This window comes from Puma concolor, chromosome E4, assembly GCF_028749965.1.
Source record: "Puma concolor isolate L17-30 chromosome E4, mPumCon1.1.hap2, whole genome shotgun sequence".
In the NCBI taxonomy this organism is placed as follows: domain Eukaryota; kingdom Metazoa; phylum Chordata; class Mammalia; order Carnivora; family Felidae; genus Puma; species Puma concolor.
The window spans coordinates 67,887,888-67,908,518 of record NC_141683.1 but is presented as its reverse complement, the minus strand read 5'-3'; the positions used below and the strand labels follow the sequence as shown (position 1 = coordinate 67,908,518).

General features: G+C 55.8%; 1 protein-coding gene and 1 long non-coding RNA gene across 4 annotated transcripts in view; one reads left to right on the top strand and one right to left on the bottom strand.

Annotated features, from left to right (window-relative positions):
• The window catches only part of LOC147572762 (uncharacterized), a 174,324-nt gene that overhangs the window by 46,014 nt on the left and 107,679 nt on the right, over positions 1–20,631 (bottom strand). The window lies entirely within an intron of this gene.
• Positions 6,466–20,631, top strand: part of STUM (stum, mechanosensory transduction mediator homolog) — a 62,675-nt gene continuing 48,509 nt past the window's right edge. The window contains exon 1 of one of the 3 annotated variants that reach the window (XM_086694338.1): positions 6,466–6,814. In XM_086694338.1, coding sequence (XP_086550464.1) covers positions 6,625–6,814 — 190 coding nt within the window. In that variant the 5' untranslated portion in view covers positions 6,466–6,624. The remainder of the gene's footprint in view (positions 6,815–20,631) is intronic. The other 2 variants (XM_086694340.1, XM_086694339.1) reach the window with 2 other exon arrangements.

Below are 20,631 nucleotides of genomic sequence, written 5' to 3'. Positions count from 1 at the left end.
AGAAATAGCTGGGCGCGGCAGCTGCCGGGCCCGCCGTGTGGCCACAGAGCGCTTGAACTGGGGCCTGCGGTGGGGAACCGGATGGTAAATGGACTTGGGTCCTGGCGCCAGCGCGCAGGGTCTAGGAGTCCTCGGATCCTCAGAGTGCACGTCCGCCCCGTTGCAGCAGATCGGAAAGGCCCTGGCTCTCCCGTCCTCTTAACGGCATCTGACGCTTTCCTTGGCGACCTGGTCTGCGGCCGCAGCCTTCCCAACCTTAGAAACACGGAAAACTCTTGTGTCCGAAGCAGGGCTCCCCAAGGGCAGCGCCAGCTCTGAGGGGCTGCTGGGGGTCCCTGAAGGAGACGGCGGTCTCCTTCTCCCAGGCCTCGCTAGGCCTGTTGGACGGCCACCCCGGCCCGTCCCCGCCAGCTCAGCTTCCTGCAGCGTGGATTAGCTTCTGCACCGGCACCTGTGCCTCTGAGCGTGCCTTCCTGCGAGCACTGGCTCTCCAGACGCTTCCGTAAACAGCTGGTGCCCAAATCCCGACAGCCGGGTCTGATTACCGCTCCGTCGCCAGCGTTACTCTTACGCTTACCCCATTCCGTGAGAACACAGGAGACCCGGAGGGGCAGCGCCCCTCCGTCGGGACAGGGGCCCGCTCCGAGCCCAGCACAGCGCGTTGGCTCCAGGGGGGCAGTGCGGAGGGCAGACGTCCTCACGGGGCGGCGGGGGAGAAGTTGCCTCCACGGAGATAGCAGGGACGGGGGCCACCTGGTCCAAAGGCCTGAAATAACCCTCCTCTTCTAACTTGTGAGCTGAGTCCACACTCGGTCTCCCGGAAAGGGAAGGCTGGGTGTGGACGTGGACGTTCAGCAAACGGGCAAGCGGAGGCAGAGGGAGACGACGCGCTCTGACCGGGGTCGCACGGCTGGGTAGGGGTGGCGTGAGAGGCGGGCACAAGCCGCGCTGGGCTCTCTGTCTTTGAGCTCACGCTTCCTGGGAGTAGGTGCGTCTGGGAAAGATGACCGGAGGCCGTGTCCACGGAAGCCGGCACGGGGCGGGAAGACTCCAAACACGTGGCTCCCGCAGGTCGAGATCCGTGACCTAGAAGGTTAATGATCAAGAAGCGGTCACTACTACAGCTGTGTGTCCAGCACGCCTCCCCGCACCCCTGCTCTGGCTACGGTGCCACTGATTTCTCTGGGGGCCCTTCTACCCACTCCTTGAGGGCGGAGGGGGCTGTCGGTCCCAGAAAACCCCTCATCACGGGCCTGGCCACGTTTAGTACCCGGCCACAGTGACTGAGCCAAGAGCCCCCGGAGAGAGACGTTTCCTTCCTTCCTTCCAGAATCCGAAGCAGGCTCCGGGCTCCGAGCTGTCCTCACAGAGCCCGACGCGGGGCTCGAACTCACGAACCAGGAGATCGTGGCCCGAGCCGAAGTCGGACGCTCAACCCGCCCCGAGAGACCTCTCTCTCTGCTGGGCTTGTTTGGGAAGATGTGAGTCCGGGGCACTCAGAGGCCATCTTCCTCACCGCATGGGGAGACCCAGTCGGCCGAATGAAGCCACACAGAGTGGAGATCGTTTGAGAGAGACACAGAAAGCGACAGAGAGAGAGAGGCATTCGTCCATTAGGTAACTTATTGATGTAACCCGGGGCTTCTCCGGGCCTCCCGGCCACACGAGCATATTGTGCCAGCTAGGGTTCAACTAGAGAAGCAGAACTAGCAGAATCATGTAGATTAGACAGACAGACAGACGACAGAGGGATGGATTTGTCAACACAGGGGCCGGCTGAGCAAATCTGAGGCCCACAAGCCAGACCCTCAGGGTGGGAAGTTCACAAGCAGGCTGGAACCCAATGGCAAGGTCAAAGCTAGGTGTCCACAGGCTGCGGTGAGAAAGGAAGACCCAGGGGGAAGGGAGGAGCTGGGCGGCTCAGAGTCTCCCTCAGAGAAGGCCTGTGCCCGCCCTTGACGCCTGATTAAGTCAGGCCCACCCAGGACAACCTGCCATTGACTAACTTAAAAGTCAACCGACTAGGGGTTTTAACACACCTGCAGAACCCCCTCGTTGCAGCACCTACATTATTCGTATTTGATTGAACGCCTTGGGGAGGGTGCATGGAATGGCCACACGCCCCCCTCTGTCCTCCAGCCCTTTGCAGAGATCGTCACTTGTAGCCCACCCGAATGGAAGCGGTTCTGGGGACTGTAGTTCGGCCTCGCCATCATATCCATAAATTCTTTTTTTTCTTTTTTCTTTTTGTATCCTGAAAGGTAAATTGGGGCTGGCTTTCTACCATTTGGGATGAAAAAAAGCTCCTCATTCCGTTGCTGTGTCTCACGTGCCTTACGTATGTTCTCTCGCTTAATCCTCACTCCGACGCGGAGGAGACGGGGATTATTTCTAATTTCGGAGACCGAGGCTCAGCAGGGTTAAGAAGTCATTCAGAGACACAGAGCTCCAACAAGGTCTCTCTACTGCCAATGCTACGATGCTCGTCTTTGCCCAAGGGGCCACCCCAGTGGCGTATGAATTTCTTGTGCAGTTTGGAAGCTGATCTCAGCAAAATAATTTTGTTTTTCAGCTAAAGAGAGTTCCAAAGCGGAGGTACTTTATTCCGCTGACAGAACAAGGCCAAACAACATTTTTAAGTGTACTTTAAAGCTTTTTTTTTTAAAGTTTGTTTAGTTTGAGAGAGAGGGAGAGAGAGGGAGCAGAAGTGGGGAAGGGGCAGAGAGAGAGAGAGAGAGAGAATCCTAAGCAGGATCTGAGCTGTCAGCACAGAGCCTGATGCAGGGGTCGAACTCATGGACCATGAGATCGTGACCTGAGCTGAAGTGGGACTCTTAAATTACTGAGCCACCCAGGCACCTCTTTTATTTTGTTTTTGTTTTATTTTATAGTTTATTTTATTTTTCATATTTTTATCTTCGTGACCCAGTGCCCAGCCTGGATATGTTGTTCTTTGGCCGATGTAACCGTTTGAGACGTTTGCCCTGTTGTGTGGACATACTAGAAACCCCTCGCGGGAACGACGGAGAAAAGAGAGAAAGCCCACAGGAACAGTATCAGGACCGAAACAGGAGACATCATTACGGATTTTACAGACACGAAAGAGATAAGAGGGTATTATAAATAATTGTACGCCGACACGTTCAATAATGTGGATGAAAATGGACACGGTGGGAGAGACTTTTGCCCTGAGACTCCGGCGAGCCTCCTCTCCCTCCGCTGTAAATGATACCTCCTTAAGTATTATACGGAATAAGGTGGATATTTTACAACTAGACAAAACATCCTGCAGGCGCTTTTGGGGTCTTACCAACCCCCCCACGCATTTGACACTGCTTAAAGATCTGGCCTCCATGAGACACTCTTAGTGTTTGTCCTTTTAAACTTCCTTCTCCCCCCTTCTTTCCTTCCGCCTAATGCCATGGTGCTAGGGACCCTCTGGTCCCCCAAACCACATCTCATGATGGTGGTTTTAGAGCCGGGGGCCCAAGTTCTCAGACATTGCTGCATTGAGAGGTGGGCTGTCCTCTAAAAAGGTTTGTGACTGCTTTGCCAACAGGGCCCGCGTAAGTGACACCGGGTGACAGCTGAGGTCAGGGCAGAAAGTCCACGCAGCCTCTACTGGCCCTGCCCATGCTCTCGTTGGGGGCCCCTCTGGGCGGGGTTTCCTCTTGGAGGCCAGCCGCCATATTGTGACAAGTCCGAGTCACGTGGTCAGGCCACGTGGTAGGCGCCCTGGGCGCAAGGTCCCGGTTGAGCCAGCTCTCAAGTTATCCCAGTCCAGGTACCGGATGGGAGAATCATTTTGGAAGTGAGTCCTCGACCCCAGCTGCTCTGGCCGCCACCACCTGCGTCTTCTAAGCTGAGGCTCCAGATGTTTCCAGACCCACAGAATTTGTGATCATTACAAAATGGTTGGGACAGGCCACGAAATTCTGGGGTAGTTTGTCACATAGTAATAGTAAACGGAACACTCACGCCAGGCCACACCCCTGCTTAGAATGTTCCCCGTGATTCCGCATTGCCACCAGGGTAAAGCCCGAATTCCTTTGCCCTTCCTTCCTGGGTTCCTGCCCACCACCAGAGCCAGCTCCTACCCCTCGCGCCTGAGACGGGGTCCCAAACACACCGTAATCCCTGGAACGTTCCCTACTTTTCTTGACTTCCATGCTTCATCCGTGCTGTTGCTCCGTCTGGATATCTTTCTGACATCCAGATATTAAGTGAATCCTCGGGCACATTGGGGGATGTAAATCCACTTTCTTCCCTGAAATCCCCCCCCCCCCCCGCCAGGAATAATAGTGTTTGCACGGCCCTAATATAGTTCGAAAGAATATTCAAATAACGTGGGTTATCCCCTAGGTTTCTGAGCAAAATAACAGTCATCCATTCGGATTCTGGAGCCACACTGCCCGCATTCCAATCCCAGCTCTATTACTTATTAGCGGGTGACTTTTGTGCAAGATACTCCACTTCTCTGTGCCCCCCTTTCCCCATCTGTAAACTAGGGCATAAAGAATACTTACCCCACAGAGTCACGGAGCAGGGGATTAAATGAATTAAAATGGGTAAGGTGCTTAGTACAGTGCCTGGCAGAGAGTATTTGGATAAAGAAATGTTTCTTTTTTTTTTTAATTTTTTTTTCAACGTTTATTTATTTTTGGGACAGAGAGAGACAGAGCATGAACGGGGGAGGGGCAGAGAGAGAGGGAGACACAGAATCGGAAACAGGCTCCAGGCTCTGAGCCATCAGCCCAGAGCCTGAGGCGGGGCTCGAACTCACGGACCACGAGATCATGACCTGGCTGAAGTCGGACGCTTAACCGACTGCGCCACCCAGGCGCCCCAAGAAGTGTTTCTTTAAAATAAAACACAGGGGCACCTGGTGGCTCAGTTGCTGAGCGTCTGAGTTCGGCTCAGGTCACGGTCTCGTGGTTCATGAGTTCGAGCCCCGTATTGGGCTCACTACCGTCAGTGTGGAGCCTACTTCGGATGTTCCGTCCCCCTCTCTCTGCCCCTCCCCTGCTTGCATTCTCTCACAAATAAATAAACATTAAAAAAAGAATAAAAAACATGACACATCTCCTGAAAGCAGCTGGCTAAAGCCATTGCTGGCTCTGGCCGGTAGCAGCTTCCGGGACAAGCCCACGTTTGCTCAGCACCCTCAGCCCTGGCTTCTGTCACTGTCTGACTCTATCACCTTGACTCAGTTTATCTATCAGACCCATGATGCGAGAGCCTGGGCTTTACTCCTTCCTCTCTCCCCAGAACCTGAGTCTTCTGAGACCTCCAACAAACGTGTGTCCAACCCGGCTTTGATGTTACAATCGCACTAACTCAAGCCCAGAAAAGGCTCATGTGAGTTCTTCTCAGCCACGCAGGTAATTAGCGGCTAAGAAGAGACTGAAACGCTCAGTCTTGTTCACTCTGACTGCCAGGTCCGAGCTAGTTACTGTGTGTGTGTGTGTGCACGAGTCTGTGTCCAGGGTATCACCACTACCCCCTGCTGAGCATCTGCCTTTAATTTTATGAAGATCCGCAAAAAATACCCTATGGTCTTATAGCATCCTCCCTCTGACCCCTGGGCTGTTTTAGGGTCATGCAAATAACTATTATTCCTGAAGACAGAGAACTTGCCTTTTCCCGATTATTCGGACAGTTCGCCGCATTGAAAAAGAGGCGGATGCTTTTGTCCGTTCATTTTTTTTCCAGGTGTGGAGGTGAGGACGGCATTTTTCCAAACAAAAATCAAAACCAAAACCAAACCAACCCCCCCTAACTCCGTAGGGGGCCTCATGCCGCGGCTTGGACCCTGAGGCCGAACCTTCTCCTCGCTTCCACCAACTGCCGCGCTGTCAACACCAGACGGCGCTGTGCCCTCGCTGGCTTTTTAACCACCACGTCGAGCGCGCACAAGGCCAAGTCTTCCTCCCGGACGACGGTCCAGGGGTTGGATCCCAACATCCCCGCTTCCCGGCGGCAGGTGCAGGCCTTCCGCATCTGAGTGCGAGGGCGTGCGCACGTGCGTGCAGGGGAGGGTCCCATCTTAAGCGGTCTTGAACCTGTTTGAAAAGCTGTCTCCTGCCTGCAGCCCTATTACCGACCGGAACCAAATCCAGGAGAATCGGAAGGAGTTGTTGGCCTACTAGGCACCAGGCGCCGTGCGTCCCCGGCCCCCCACCTGCGCCGCGTCGTGTGCCCAGATTAAAGGACCCAACTCCCGGCTTTCGCGGCAGGGCCCGCCGAGCACACCGGCCCCCTTGGCGGTGTCCCGGGGCCGAGGCTCGCGCCGGCTCGGCTGTCGGGGGGGGGAGGGGGGGCGCCGGGGCGTCCATCCCTCCCGGAGGGGGGCGGACCAGCGGCTCCCTCCGCCCCCACCCATAAGTGGCATTTCTCCGCGGGGGAGGGGGAGAGGGAGGGGCGTCGGAGCGCGGCCGCCGCGTGTGGCGCCGCCCCCTCCGCCCCGCGCCGGGGTGTGGGCGCGGCGCAGCGCCGGCCGCGTGGGGACGCGGGAGTGCGGGCTTCTGGGCGAGCCGCGCGGCGCGGGAGCACGCTGGCCGCCTGAGCTCGGCGCGGAGCCCGGGGCCCGGAGCCGCCGCCACCCGCCCCTGGGCGCGCCCCGCCATGGAGCCCTCGCACAAAGACGCCGAGACGGCGGCGGCGGCGGCGGCGGACCCCCGCGCGGCGTCCGCGTCCAGCGGGGTGGTGGTGCAGGTCCGCGAGAAGAAGGGCCCCCTGCGCGCCGCCATCCCCTACATGCCCTTCCCCGTGGCCGTCATCTGCCTCTTCCTCAACACCTTCGTGCCGGGACTGGGTAAGACGCGGCGGCCGCGGCCCTGGCGCCCCCGGGTCCCGCCCCGGGGGGCGCCCCCGCGCGCCGGCCCCCGCGCTCCCGGCGCCCCCTGGCAGGTGGCCGCGGCGCGTGGGGTGCGCCCCGGGGGAGGCGCCGCGCGGCACCCCCCCCCAACCCGCCCTGCGCCTCCCCCCACCTGTGAGCGCCGGGGGTCCGGCCCCGAGAGCCCGAACTTGTCCGGGAGAGCGGGGGCCGGCGGGCGGCGGCGCGGAAAGGCTCCCCCGGCTCGGAAGAGGCGCCGCTCCAGATGCCCCGAGACCCTCTGCCCCTGCTCGCCGCCGCGCGCGCCCTCCCGCGAGCCCCTTCCTTGGAGGGGCGCGGGGCCTGGCGTGGGGGGCGGGGGGAGCGCGGCGGCGACAGACCGCGGCCGAGCGGGGGAAAAGGGACACCCCGCGAGCCCGCCTGCTTTCGCGGGGTGCGGACCGTGCGGGGGCGCGCGTCCTCCGCCTCCTTCCCGGGTGCCCTCGGTTCCGCCAGCGCCCGTTAGCTCCCGGGGGTTGGGGGGACCATCTCGCTAGTTCCAGCGCTCCCGGCCGGCCGGAGGGGACCCCGTGGCTCCTTCCCAGCCCTTCTGTTCCTGACGGAGTGGGGAGCGCGCCGGGGCAATTCTGTGTCGGACCCTGGCTGCCCGCGGGGGCCCTGAGGTTCCCAGTGTCCCAAATTTTAAAACAAAGTCCCTTCCTAGAGGTAGGGGTGCCGAAGGGTGCGTAGCGGGAGGGAATGAGAAGTTTCCCCACCCTGCGTCTCCTTACCCCACCCCAATCTGCCCTCCCCCAACCCCCAGCTTGCCTGCCCGGGACCCCCTCCCGTCCCCCAAATGCCTGCGGGACTGGAGCGACAGGCGCCTCTGAGCCCTCCCCAGGAGCGAGCCGGCTGCCAGCGTATAAGGCTCCAAGTTCCCAAAGAGGTCAGCTGGAAGTGCTTTTCTGTTTTACTTTGGCCTTTCTCACGGCCTCGGGCTCAGCGCGCTCAGCCCGGCCTCCGGCCGTGGCGGTGATAGCGAAGGTCACACCCACCCACCCACTCGGGTCGGATTCACATTCCCTTTCGCGCCTACTGGTGCTTCTGCGCTGGGCGGCCGCCCGGCCAGGGTCGTGGAGCTGTCCGAACAGGCAGTTAGGGGTCCCCTCCGCGGCACCTCCAGCAGCCTGCACCGCCCTGCCCCGGGGTGGAGTGAGGGTCATCAGGCCGGCTCTCTGCAAGTGTAGACTCGGGGAGGAAGGCTGGCCGATGTGAATTGCGTCGGAGATTCCCACCTGCTGGAGTACAGAGCACCGCCCAGCCATCTCTCCAGGATGTGAAGATCGTGTGTCTTCACTTTTTCCATGTGGGGAAGTCAGTATCACCCGATATGGTCCTTTGAGGAAACAGATGTATGTGGCCGGGTAGGAGATGCTGTACCAGGCTGGGGCCGGCTGAGGGGATCACCTCCAGGCGGGGCAGCTGCCACCAGGGCACCTGCAGGCCTCCCTGGGTCTCATCTCCCCAGGTACCTTGCCCACCCGGTCCTGCCTGCCGCTCCTCCTGGGCCCCTGCTCTCCTGCCCGTGGGGTTCCAGCTCTTCACGCTTCCCTTTGTTAGATCCGAATCCCACGGGATTTTTGTAAGGAACCTTCCTGGGAAGGCAGGAGAGAATAAAGAGAAAAATAAGCAAACCGCCAAAGGGCTAAAACCGGTGAGCCGAGGGGGCGCAGATGTCTGAATTTTCAGCGACTGAATCCGGGCATTTTTTTTTTTTTCCGTTTCGTTTGGGTTGCCTTGTATAGTTCACTGGACGCACAGCCCCCGCCCTTCTCCGCGCTGCGGGAGGGGTTCCTGATCCTAGGTGGTGTTTCTCCTCTGTTAGTCGGGGATGCCTGTCACTCTGGGTCCTTGAGAGGATCGAATTAAATGATAGAAAGCTCCGGGGTGGGGCGCACGGGGCGGTGCTCTGGGGGTGGTGGGTTCCTCTGGCCCTTGGCCTTTCTGCAGAGCCGAGCCCTGCCCCCACCTTTGGATGTGTGGGGGTGCTCTTTGGGGCCTTTGAATCCTGTGGCTCTCTCTGCTCCCCTTGACCCGCAGGGGAGCCCCGATAGCAGAGCAGTCCCGGTGAAACTTACAGGTGGTTTTGTTCTGTCCTCCATGACTGATGTCGGTGGTCCCAGCGCCTGGAAATCCTCTCCTTGGCCGAGACCCTCTTCTCCAGGTCCTTCTGGCTTATCTGAATATTTGTGAATATTAACTGAATATTTATGTCTGGCCTTGCCCTTTTGTGACACGCAGCCTGTTTCAGTCCACGTGCTGTCATTCATTCCACAAACGCAGAGCGACCACCACAAGCCAGCCACCGGGCCTGACGATGAATACGTCGGTCGAGGCGTCATAGACTGTTGGGGAAGATTGATGCAAACTTTGAATTTGGCGAATGCCGTCTTGGCAGCAAGAACAGAGCGTTTGCGCGCAGTTAGTTAATTCTTCCTGTGTGGAAGTGGGGTTCAGAGAAAGGCTCCCAGGGGCGCAGTAGTAGGTTAGACCCTGCCGAGGAAATCAACCCCACGGCCCCAAGCATTTGGGTTCTCATTTTACCCGGGACTCTTTGGAAACCGGTCAGACGGTTGGCCCAAAGATCTTTTCTTTTTTTCTGGAAATGCCTTTCTCCGCAAGTCCTCTCCTCATTTGCACATCGAATGAGGGAGCAAGTGGGGGGCTGAATGAGGCCATGTTTCTCCTCTAATGCAGGTGTCTCCCGGCTCACCCAGTGTGCAGGGTCTGCGTGAGATGCCGAGTCCTTGTAATCCCCGGGCCTTCTCGATGCAAGTGTCCGTGCTGTTAGGATGTCAGAGCAGTGATCTGAGATCACTCTGACTCCTCATGGGAACAAAACAAAACAAATTTTAAAAATGGATGTGATGGTGGGGTGCCCGGGGGGCTCAGTCGGTTAAGTGTCCGACTTCGGCCCAGGTCATGATCTCGTGGTTCGGGAGTTCGAGCCCCGCGTCGTCGGGCTCTGGGCCGAACAGCTTACAGCCTGGAGCCTGCTTCCGATTCTGTGTCTCCCTCTCTCTGCCCCTCCCCTGCTCGCACTCCGTTTCTCTCTCCCAAAAATAAATAAACGTTAAAAAGAAATTTAAAGACGGATGGTGGTAAAGAGAGTGCCTCCCGGCAGGCCCCCCCCCATGTCCCCCTGTCCCATTCGGTGAAGTGCTACTCATCAAGACCATCGTGGGTAACTTCACGGTCCAAAAAGTAGGGCATTTTTAAGTTTCTATACAATTATTCATATGTGGTGCAAAAGTTCATTGTTAGGACCCAGCACGGACAGAGGGTTTGTCTGTTGGTCAGGGGCGACATCACACTTTCGTATTTGAAGATTTTATGTGTCTCGATTGACTTGGTGAAACAAAAACGTTGGTTACAGGGGAGCGGTGGGGAGGAGAGCCTCTACTGACGGTTAGCCATTCTGTCAGAATCCTGTTGGCCATCCATCTGCGGTTGGACATTCAGAAATATTTAATCTCTCTCTAATACCCTGCCTAACTCTTTGACACTCAGCTGAAGTCTTGCTTCCCTAATAAGAGCACTGCAGGCCGGCTCCTCATCTGTCTTAATTCCCCGTAGCCCCGAGGCTCAAACCGATGACGAATATTGCCCTCTCTTGTGGCGTCTTTTGTACTGTTGGCTTTTTGTTACTGTTTTAAGAGTTTACTTTTTGCCACTCTAAACGTAAGTTCCTTGAAAGCAGCAACCATTTTAAATTCCTCCTTGATATTTATGCTAATTATGCTATGAATATGCTATGCGATTTATGAATGAATATGGACTTAGAAGCATACTCCTGGAATAGGGACTAGAGATCATCCGGTCCGATGCCTTTATTTTATATTTAAGTGTGGCAGTCCTGAGGATTCAAGAACCAAGGAAGTTTACATCCTATTCAGCCTTCTTAAGGAAGTTATCTGAGTACATATTTCAGCAAAACCAGAGAGTAAACCAAGAGAGAAGATATGAGATCCAGGAAACAATGGATCCAATTCAGGGCAGCCATGAACATCCACCGGAGGAAAAATTGTTCAGCGGGTCTGAGAGCAATCAGTCTTCTTTAGAGGGGGAGGATGAAGGCGCAGGGGAAGAGTTTTCTGAGGATGATGTGAGAAGGGGACATTCCATAGAGTTAAGAGTGTTATTGGGACTGCCAGAAATAAAAGCTTTGTTAAAAAACAGAAAGCAATCAGTAACTGCAGTAAAGACAAAAAGCTGTGCAAAAGCGTCAGGATCCAAAAATGAAGCAGCCCGCCCAGTTAGATCAGGAGGTCAGCAGGCTTCGAAAAAGAAGAAGAAAAATATTCCACACGATAAATGGAGTGAGACAGAATTTGGAGGGGAGTGGGGATACAGTGCAGCACACGTTTCCTCTACCAACAATAGAAAAAAGAGACGTAATCAGCGACTTCAGAAAAACCAAACGTTTTTCATGAAAGGCATAACTCAGATAGGAAACAAATCAAAATGTGGCCTGATACTGAGCAGATGGTGAAATATAAGAAAGGCTCTTTTAAGTGCGTAGGGCCTGGCTCATTGGAACAGTGGCCCACACTATGGGCTCTCAGCTCCTCTTTGACTCTGCAGCAAAGAACACTTGCTTAGTCATAATAATATATATGCTGCCCGGTAGTTTTCAACTCTTCAGCGCAACCGCAGACAAAGCCCCGAAGACTGCTTAATAACAGCTATAACGGAAGATGTAAAGATGTTCCATCCGGGCGATGTAAAATGAAAACCGTAGCTCATAGAACTTGGCAAGTGGATTGTGGTAGATTAAATTATCGTTCCCGATTCTTCAGTGTCCTCCCTGAAAGAGGATGGCACTTACCCACCTGATGCCATATGGCTTGTCATGCTTCCTGTGGGAGGGGAGTACTTCCTTCCCTGCCCACTGATAACGGGCTTGGCCGTGTGACTGGCTTCAGCCAGTTGAATGCGAGTGGCGGTGACCGAGCAGACACTTAGGCGTTGTGAATTTCTGGCATCGTTCTTCTCTTTCTCCCGTGAGAATGGCCGGTGGGGTCTGCTCGGCAGTCTGCCTCCCAGAATAAAGAGGACATCAGAGGCCGGGCACCCCGTGTCGTGTGAATGAGAAGCATGAGTCGCTGAGGTTTTGTTGTCGTCGTTAAGCATTGGCGAGGGGGGTAGGGTAGAGGGTGTGAATGCCCTACTCCTATAAAGCGAGATGCTGTCTGTAGTTGGCAGACCGAGAAATAAAGGTTACCAAGGTGATCATAAAGGTTGCCAAGGTGATCAGTCGATGAACTGAGCTAGAGTTATAGGGACAGTGGGGCAGTAGTGATCTCCTGGGATAATTTTGGACGGGACGGCAGGAAGATGAGGGGTGACGTCAGTAAGCTAATCCCACCTAGCCTAGCAGAAAGTCAAGGGCCAATGCTGATGAACTAGGAACAAACGATACCAGTATGCTCTGGAGATCAGGAAAACACCAGAAGAGTTCCCGCCCTTTTCTGACATCACCAAGGTTTCTGTGTCGACTGGCTCATTCCCAGTGGTGCGTGTACCTGCTGAAATCGTCCCCCGCCTTTTAAAACTAGCCTCTCTTGGTCCTGCACCATTCCCCGCGCCACGGCCACGGCCCTCTCTCTCGGCTCCCGCAGGAAGTATGCGGGTTGGCGGTCACCCACCCCTCTTCTCTCACCTCCCCTCGAACCCACTGGCCTCTGCCTCCATCGCTCACCTGAATTGTGCGTATCGGGATCGATGGCACTCCAGGTTGCTAAATCCAGCGGTCAGGTCTCTGTCTCCGTCTTCTGGAACGTTCGGTAGCGTTGGACGCCGTCCCCACTCCCTCCCCCTTGAAACACTATCTTCCCCCGGAACACCTCCCGTCCTGGTTTTCTCTGCACCTCACAGCTCCTTCTCCGTCTCCCATGGTCGTCTCGGCAGCCTCCAAACTTGGGGGTCCCTGGGGCACTTGAGGCTCTCAGTCTCCGCCTTCTCTTTGACCTTGTTCTTTTTCCCGCCTACGCTTGCTCCTTTGATGTTCCTGCTGTTTCCTGGCCTTCAGTTGCATCCTTAAAAAAAAATTTTTTTTTAAGTTTATGTATTTATTTTGAGAGAGACAGAGAGCGCACAAGCAGGGGAGGGGCGGAGAGAGAGAGAATCCCAAGCAGGCCCCTCGCTGTCAGCACAGAGCCTGACACGGGGCTCCAACTCCTGAAACCCTGAGATCACGACCTGAGCCTAAATCAAGAGTCGGGGCTGAACCGACGGAGCCACCCCCCCAGGCACCCCTCGATTACGTCCTCATAATAACTCCCAAAGCCAGATCTTGGTTTCAGAGCTCTCCCCGGATTCCAAGGTCTCGTACCCCACTGACTTCCTAACGTCTCCACTCAGAAACCAAAAGGCATCGAGACGTAACCTCTCTAAAACCAACCCCTGCTGTTCCTCCCTGGACCTGCCTCTCCCTTCTTTCCCGCCCCCCTCGCAGCAAATGGCATCCTTCCAGGAGCTCAGGCCAAAAACCTGGACTCATCCCTGACTTTGCTTTTTCTTGCACCCCACGCCCAATCTGCCAGGAAACGCTTCCGGCTCTGCTTTCAGAATCTCTTCGGCATCTGACCGCTTCCTACCATGCCGCTTCTGTCTCGCTGGCCCAAGCCCGTCTTCTCCCGGATGATCTCAGTGGCCCCATAAATGACCTGCTCACCTCTACTGATGTCCCTAGTGGTCCGCCCTCACCGTGACTGCCAGAGGGGTCCTTTGAAATTACAATGGAGTCAGGTCTTGTCATTTTTGAGCTGGAAACCCTCCAATCGCTCCGTGTTGCTCAGGGCGAGAGCCCAAGTTTTTGTCGTAACCCACGAGGCCTTGGGCCCGAACTTTCCCAAAGAGATGGAACGTGGGCCACAGGTATAACCTAAGATTTTCTAAGTACCTACATTATACAAGATAAAAAAGAACAGGAGGAATGGACTTTAATAGATATTTAACTCAATATGTCCAAACTACTTATCATCCGATGCATATCAATAAAAATTATTGGGGCGCCTGGGTGGCTCAATTGGTTGAGCACCGACTTCGGCTCAGGTCACGATCTCGCGGTTTGTGAGTCCGAGCCCCGCGTGGGGCTCTGTGCCGGCAGCTCGGAGCCCGGAGCCTGCTTCGGATTCTGTGTCTCCCTCTCTTCTCTGCGCCTCCCCTGCTCTCTCTCGCTCGCTCTCTCAAAAATAAAAAATAAAAATGATCAGTGGAAGGTTTTGTGTTTTCGTTTTGCGGGCTAAGTGTTCAAGACCTGGTGTGCGTCACTCGCTTACGACACGTCGCAGTTTGAAGCGGCCCCGCCCCGGGGCTCATGGGCCACTGAGACACGGCCAGCGCATCTGTTTCCCATGGTCCTGCGGGTCATCGCCTCCTCTCCGTCTCGCTCACTCTGTTCCAGCCCCACCGGCCTCTTTGCCGTTTCTTGAATATTTCAGAGGCACCTTCTCACCCTAGAGCTTTGACATTTGCTGTTCCTTCCGCCTGGCGTCCTTGTCCCACAGAGATCTATGTGGCTCGCTCATTCGCATCCTGAGATCTCTGCTCCCGTGTCGCCGACGCCGTGAGGCCGCGTATTGGTGTGGCGGGGCGGCCACGGCCAGCGCCACAGACCGGGCGGCTTGAGCGACAGGAATTTATCTTTCTCACAGTTCCGGAGTCTGGCGTGAGGTGCTGGGGGTGGGGACTTCAACTTGGGGACTTTGAGGGGATGCAGTTCAGCCCACACACCTTCCCAGAGGACCTTACTTGGGACTGCAGCTCTTCCCCACCTCCCCACACCCCTACCTTTCCCCACTCCGCTTTCCTTAAGAGCACTATTTTTTCCTACCGTCTGTCTCCTGGAGGAGGGCAGGGTTTGTTGTTTGTTTGGTTTTGGTTCTGGTCTGCTTTGTTCATTGCTGTAACCCTGCACCCTGGAACAGAGCCTGGTTTATGACAGAGGCTCCACAGACAGAAGCTGGATGGATGATGGGTTGGGGAGGGGGGTGGATATGCTAAAACCAGAAATAGAAGTGATTGCCTTTTGCGGCACCCGGGGGGCTCCATAGGTCAAGCGTCCGGCTCTTGATTTCAGCTCAGGTCACGATCTCACAGTTGATGGGATCAAGCCCTGCGTTGGGCTCGGCACTGACCGCACGGAGCCTGCTTGGGATTCTGTCTCTCCCCCTCTCTGCCCCTCCCTGGCTCGTGATCTCTCCCGAAAGAAAAGAAGTGATTGCCCTTGGGAAGCTGGACGCGGAGCAGGGAGAGGTGACGTAGGGGACAATTGCTTTCCCCTGAAAGCCCCTTTTTCCCTATTTGATTTTTTGAAAAAACTATATACCTGTATTGCTTGCTTTTTTTCTTTAAGTTCATTTGTTTTGGTGGGGGAGGGGCAGAGAAAGGAGGAGAGAGAGAGAGAGAGAGAAAATCCCAAGCAGGCACTGTGCTGTCAGTGCAGAGCCCGATGTGGGGCTTGAACCCACGAACCATGAGATCATGACCTGAGCCAAAATCGAGAGTCAGACGCTCAACCGACTGAGCCCCCACCAGATGCCCTACATGCTTTTTTTTTTTTTTTTTTTTTTTTTTTTTAAGGTTAAGAATCAACGCTATGGAAAGAGAAGGGACTTTTATACCCTGTCAATAGGAACGTAAATTGGGATATCTTTTCTGGAAGCCAGTTTGGCCCTTACGTATTAAGAGTCTTAAAACGTTCATGCCCTTTAATTCAGTAATTCCGCTTTCAGGAATTCATCCTAAGGAGACAACCAAAAACAGGGACAAAAAATTATGCATAAAAATGTGCCACGAAGCATTATTTATAACCTCGAAAATCATAAACAAACTCGGCACCTGGCTGGCTCAGTCAGTGGAGTGTGTGACTACTTGATCTTGGGATTGTGAGTTTGAGCCCCACGTTGGGCACAGAGATTACTTTTAAAAATGGTGTTGGGGCGCCTGGGTGGCCTAGTGCGTTGAGCCTCCGACTTCGGCTCAGGTCATGATGTCATGGTCCTTTAGTTTGAGCCCCGCATCAGGCTCGGTGCTGACAGTTCGGAGCCTGGAGCCTGCTTCGGATTCTGTGTCTCCCTCTCTCTCTGCCCCTCCCCTGCTTGCGCTCCCTCTCTCTCTCTCTCAAAAATAAAACATTAAAAAAATTTAAGAAATGGTGTTATAAATAAACCCCGGTGACAACAATGGAAGAAAGGTTAAATAAATCGCGGCTGTCTTTATGGTAGAATATTATATACCTATGAAAATAGTGTTTACAAAGTTTCTGATGATGTGGCAGAAGGGGGAAAAAGTAGGTTGAAATTGTGCCATCAGTAGGATCTCAAATCTTTGTTGTTTGCTTGATTCCAAGGTACCTCCTTTCCCCACATTTGGGATGTTTCTAAACGGGAGACTGATACCAAGAGACATGATCTTTTTCCTTTCTTTCCTAAAAAGTTGCCAGATTAGCAGCATGTCTTATGATCGACAGACTCTTAAAATCCAGACGACGCAAGGTGGAACGTAGCTAGGTAAATAGACAGATGGGCAGAAAGAACCAGAAGATGGCACATTGAGATGGTAACAGGTGGCGAGAGCCTGGGGGATTATTTTTCTTCCTTATACTCTTCTGTATTTTCCAAATTTTCTAAAATGAACATAAAATGTATTATTTATTTTTTTTAAGGTTTATTCATTTTTGAGAGAGACAGAGCACAGGCGGGGTTCGGGCAGGGAGAGAGAGGGAGACCCAGAATCTGAAGCAGGCTCCAGGCTCTGAGCTGTCAGCACAGAGCCCGACGCGGGGCTCGAACTCACGGACTGTGAGATCATGACCTGAGCCGAAGTCGGTCACTTAACCGACTGAGCCACCCAGGCGCCCCTGTGTGTTACTTTTCTAACTGGAGGAGCTGAATAAACATCGTCTTGAGCAAACATCCTTCTCATCGGGTTATGATGCTCCAATGCGAATGTGGCAGAGTTTGGACGATGGCAACAGGCATCTTCTAAGATGCTCGGGCCTCCATGTCTACACCCCACATGCTGACTCTTTCTGTCTAGGTATACGCTGCAGGATCGTTGAACTCCGGTGTTCACCTGCCACCATGTCAGGTGTGGCCAGGGGGTCAGAGGCTCCCCGTCACTCTCGGGAGCTGCGTGACGCGCTCAGTAACTCTCCTGCGGGATGTGTCCCATTATGGGTTGGGTCAGGGGTGACTGGGTCCAGTTCAGTAACGCAGCTGGCCTCCCCATTTCTTCTGAGATGTTTTGAGGGCCCGAGCTGTTGGAAGTGGTTGGTCAGCAGGGGATACGGAAGAAGTTTGTGTTTCAAAGAAGCGTGGCCCGAGTGCTGAGCAGGGGACAGTGACTTCTGGGTGCCCCCAGCAGCGTGTCACTTGCCGGGCATGCAGTATGCCCCTACTGTGTTCCAGGTCTGTACTCAAGCTGAGGAACGGAGTCAGAGAAGACAAGGCCCCGCCCTCTAGGAGCTGGCTGGCTGTCGGGAAGGGGGGCCGGAGCAACGGGCGTGTGTGTTAATGGAAGAATGTTCTGGGCCCAACTAATGCGGTGCACAGAGGTGAGGGAATGCGTGTCGGCAAAACTGGCCTCAGGGAAAACGAGCCATGGACTAAACAGAATAACCCGGGGCAGGGGGGCATCTGGGTGGTTCGGTCAGTTAAGCGTCCAACTTCGGCTCAGGTCATGATCTCGCGGCTGGAGGGTTTGAGCCCCGCGTCGGGCTCTGTGCTGACATCTCAGAGCCTGGAGCCCACTTGGGATTCTGTATCTCCCTCTCTCTCTGCCCCTCCTCTGCTCATGCTCTGTCTCCCTCTCAAAAATAAATATTAAAAAACAAACAAACAAACAAACAATGACCCGGAAGGGAGGGGGGCACGGAATGAAGTGACATTTCCGGTTGTGCGTCAGAGTCCCGAAGCCGCAAGTGTCACGGACGTCAGGAGGCCTCGGAGGTCGTTCCGGATCTCAAGAGCATGAGACCCGGAGCCTCTGTGTCTCCATCTGTGAAATGGACAGAATTCCCGCCCAGCCGCCTCACAAGGTCATTGTCAAGGTCATTGTCTTTTTTTCGTTGAGTTGACATCGGGAAAATTTCTTGGGTTCTCAAGGTGATCTCTGGGGCCATTCTGGCAGAGGCTCCGGGCTCGGGGGGCAGGACACCAGGAGCACTTCCTCCTGAGCATTCAGGCCCCACGCGCTGGGGGTGAGTGAGGTCTCTGGGGTGGAGGGTGTTGATGGTGCACACTCCATACCCAGGGCCTGAGGCTGACTTTACAGTTTTCTAAGAGGCCGTGGGAGCATCCGACTGGTAATGTGTGTGTGTGTGTGGGGGGGGGGCACATATGCATGTGCACACACGAATCCCACCCCAGCCTTTACCTCGAGTTATTTTACCGTAGACAGAGGCGGTTCCTAGGCCTGTGTGGTGCCCCGTGAAGCCCCGTCACCTGGGCAAGGTGGGGGTGGCCTTGGCCGTACGTTGGGCAGGTGCGTCTCCAGCGTGGGAACTTCCCCGCGAGAACTGAGTGCTTGGTCTCTGTGCCCCAGGCTGAGCCGTGCGCACTTCGAGGGGACGCCGAGGCGACGGCGTGGGGGCAACGTTTCCTTATTCAAATGGCAAAACACAGGGGCCTGTTCTGCATTTCCTTTAGAAAAGGCCTTAAATCCATTGGAGAGGTTGCTCTCCTGCATGCAGTAAGCTGACGTTGAGGCCAGGGCCGTCCCGGAGCCCAGAATGCGGGGTTGGGCACGGCCGGGGTTCTCCCATGGAGCCGAGCACCCCGTGGGCTTTGGCCGTTGACAGAGAAGCTTGACTTCGATGCCAAGAATAATCCGGTGTCTGTGGAGAACAGCCTGTCCTAGAACCTGGACAAAGGAAATGGTCCCGCCTTCCCAGGGCTGTGAGCTTTACCCGAGAGGGGCCGCCTCTGCCCGGGGGGGCCTGCCCTGGGTCTGTCCCCGCCGACTCTGGCAGCGACCCTCGCGCCGCCTTGGTGCCGCTCGTAGTGGGCGCCCGATTGCCACTTGTCAAATCGAGTGTGCTCACGGGCCCTGCAGAGATGTACCGAGGGCTGCGGAGGACGGCGTGTGACCCGCCGCCAGGGCCTCCTCGTCACTGCCAGCCTCTGCGCCCCTCCAGACGGCCTCGTGGAGGTGAATTCGCAGGCCTGTCGTGCGCATTGTGGATAGTGATCTCCCACGGATGGAAGGTTCGTGGCAGCAAGTCTCTGGGGGCCGTTTTCCCAGTGCATCTGCTCACTTCCTGTCTCCGTGTCACGTTCGGCTAACTCTCGCGATATTTCTGACTTTCTCGGTATTACAGTTGCTATAGTGGTCTGTGGTCGGCGTTTCTGATTCCGACGCACAGATGGCTGGCGTTCGCTTGACTTGTTTTTTAAAAAAAAAATTTAATGTTTATTTATTTTGGGGAGAGACAGAGCGTGAGTGGGGCAGAGAGAAGGAGACGCAGAATCTAAAGCCGGCCCCAGGCTCCGAGCCGTCAGCACAGAGCCCGACGCGGGGCTCGAACCCAAGAGCTGTGAGATCATGACCTGAGCCGAAGTCGGATGCTTACCCGACTGAGCCACCCAGGCGCTCCTGTCTGGTTTGTTTTTTATTATTTTTTTTAATTTATTTTTTTTAATTTTTTTTTAACGTTTTATTTATTTTTGAGACAGGGAGAGACAGAGCATGAACAGGGGAGGGTCAGAGAGAGGGAGACGCAGAATCTGAAGCCGGCCCCAGGCTCCTAGCCGCCAGCACACAGCCCGACGCGGGGCTCGAACTCGCAGACGGTGAGGTGGTGACCTGAGCCGAAGTCGGACGCTGAACCGACTGAGCCGTGCAGGCGCCCCCTTGACTTGTTGTATTGTAACTGTCGCTTTGCTGCGGCATTCTGGACCCAGACCCGCAGTGCCCCCGAGGTCCACCTGTACGTACCGCGTGCACCTTTCAAAGTGTGTGATTCCACGTTTGTTGTTCATTAACAAATCCATAATCTTCTGTGCCTTCCCCCGTCCTGTGTTCCGGTCCCGCTATTTGACCGCGTTCTCTCAGAACCTCCGAAGCGCGATGCGACGGGAGCGTGCCAACACAGGTGCCTCCGAGGAAACTTCTCGGCGTGGCCGCCTCGGGGTCAGCTGGCGCAGGCATGCGCGTCCGGGCAGGCCGGGCCTGGGTCGCTGTGGCGGATGGTGACAAGATGCATCCGGCCCGGAAGGCCAACCCCCCCCTTCCCCCCCCCCCCCCCCAGGGAAGACACGACAGCCCGGCAGCAGTGCGGAAGCTGAACCCTGGGACATTTCTGGGGTGGAGAGAGCTCTGCTCTGCGGGACAGGCCGGCTCTGGCCACGCTGGTGTGTGTGGGAAGCGTCCCCCGTGGGCCGGGCTGCGTGGCCGCGGCCCCTCCTGGGTCACCGCGTGGGGCGGCCGGGCGGTGACGTTGCTGTGCCAACGGGGCTTCTGTGTCCCCAGATCACATCTGTGCCCCCATCCCCGCTCTGACCACTTCCTCTTCTGCTCCGAAGCCCTCGGCAGCTCCCCGCCGTCCATGCACGGGCTCAGTTCGGACGCCACGCTGGGCCCGCGGGACCCGTGAACTGTTACCCACGCTGCTTCAGTGGTTTGTTTAGTCCAGCGGGGACGCTTGGTTTCCCAGGGTGCCACCTGGGCCCTGGCCCCTGTCGCACATCTGCCCCCGCCGTCACGGGGGGGATGCCCAGCCGTCTAGGCCCGTCTCACGTGGCCTCCTGACC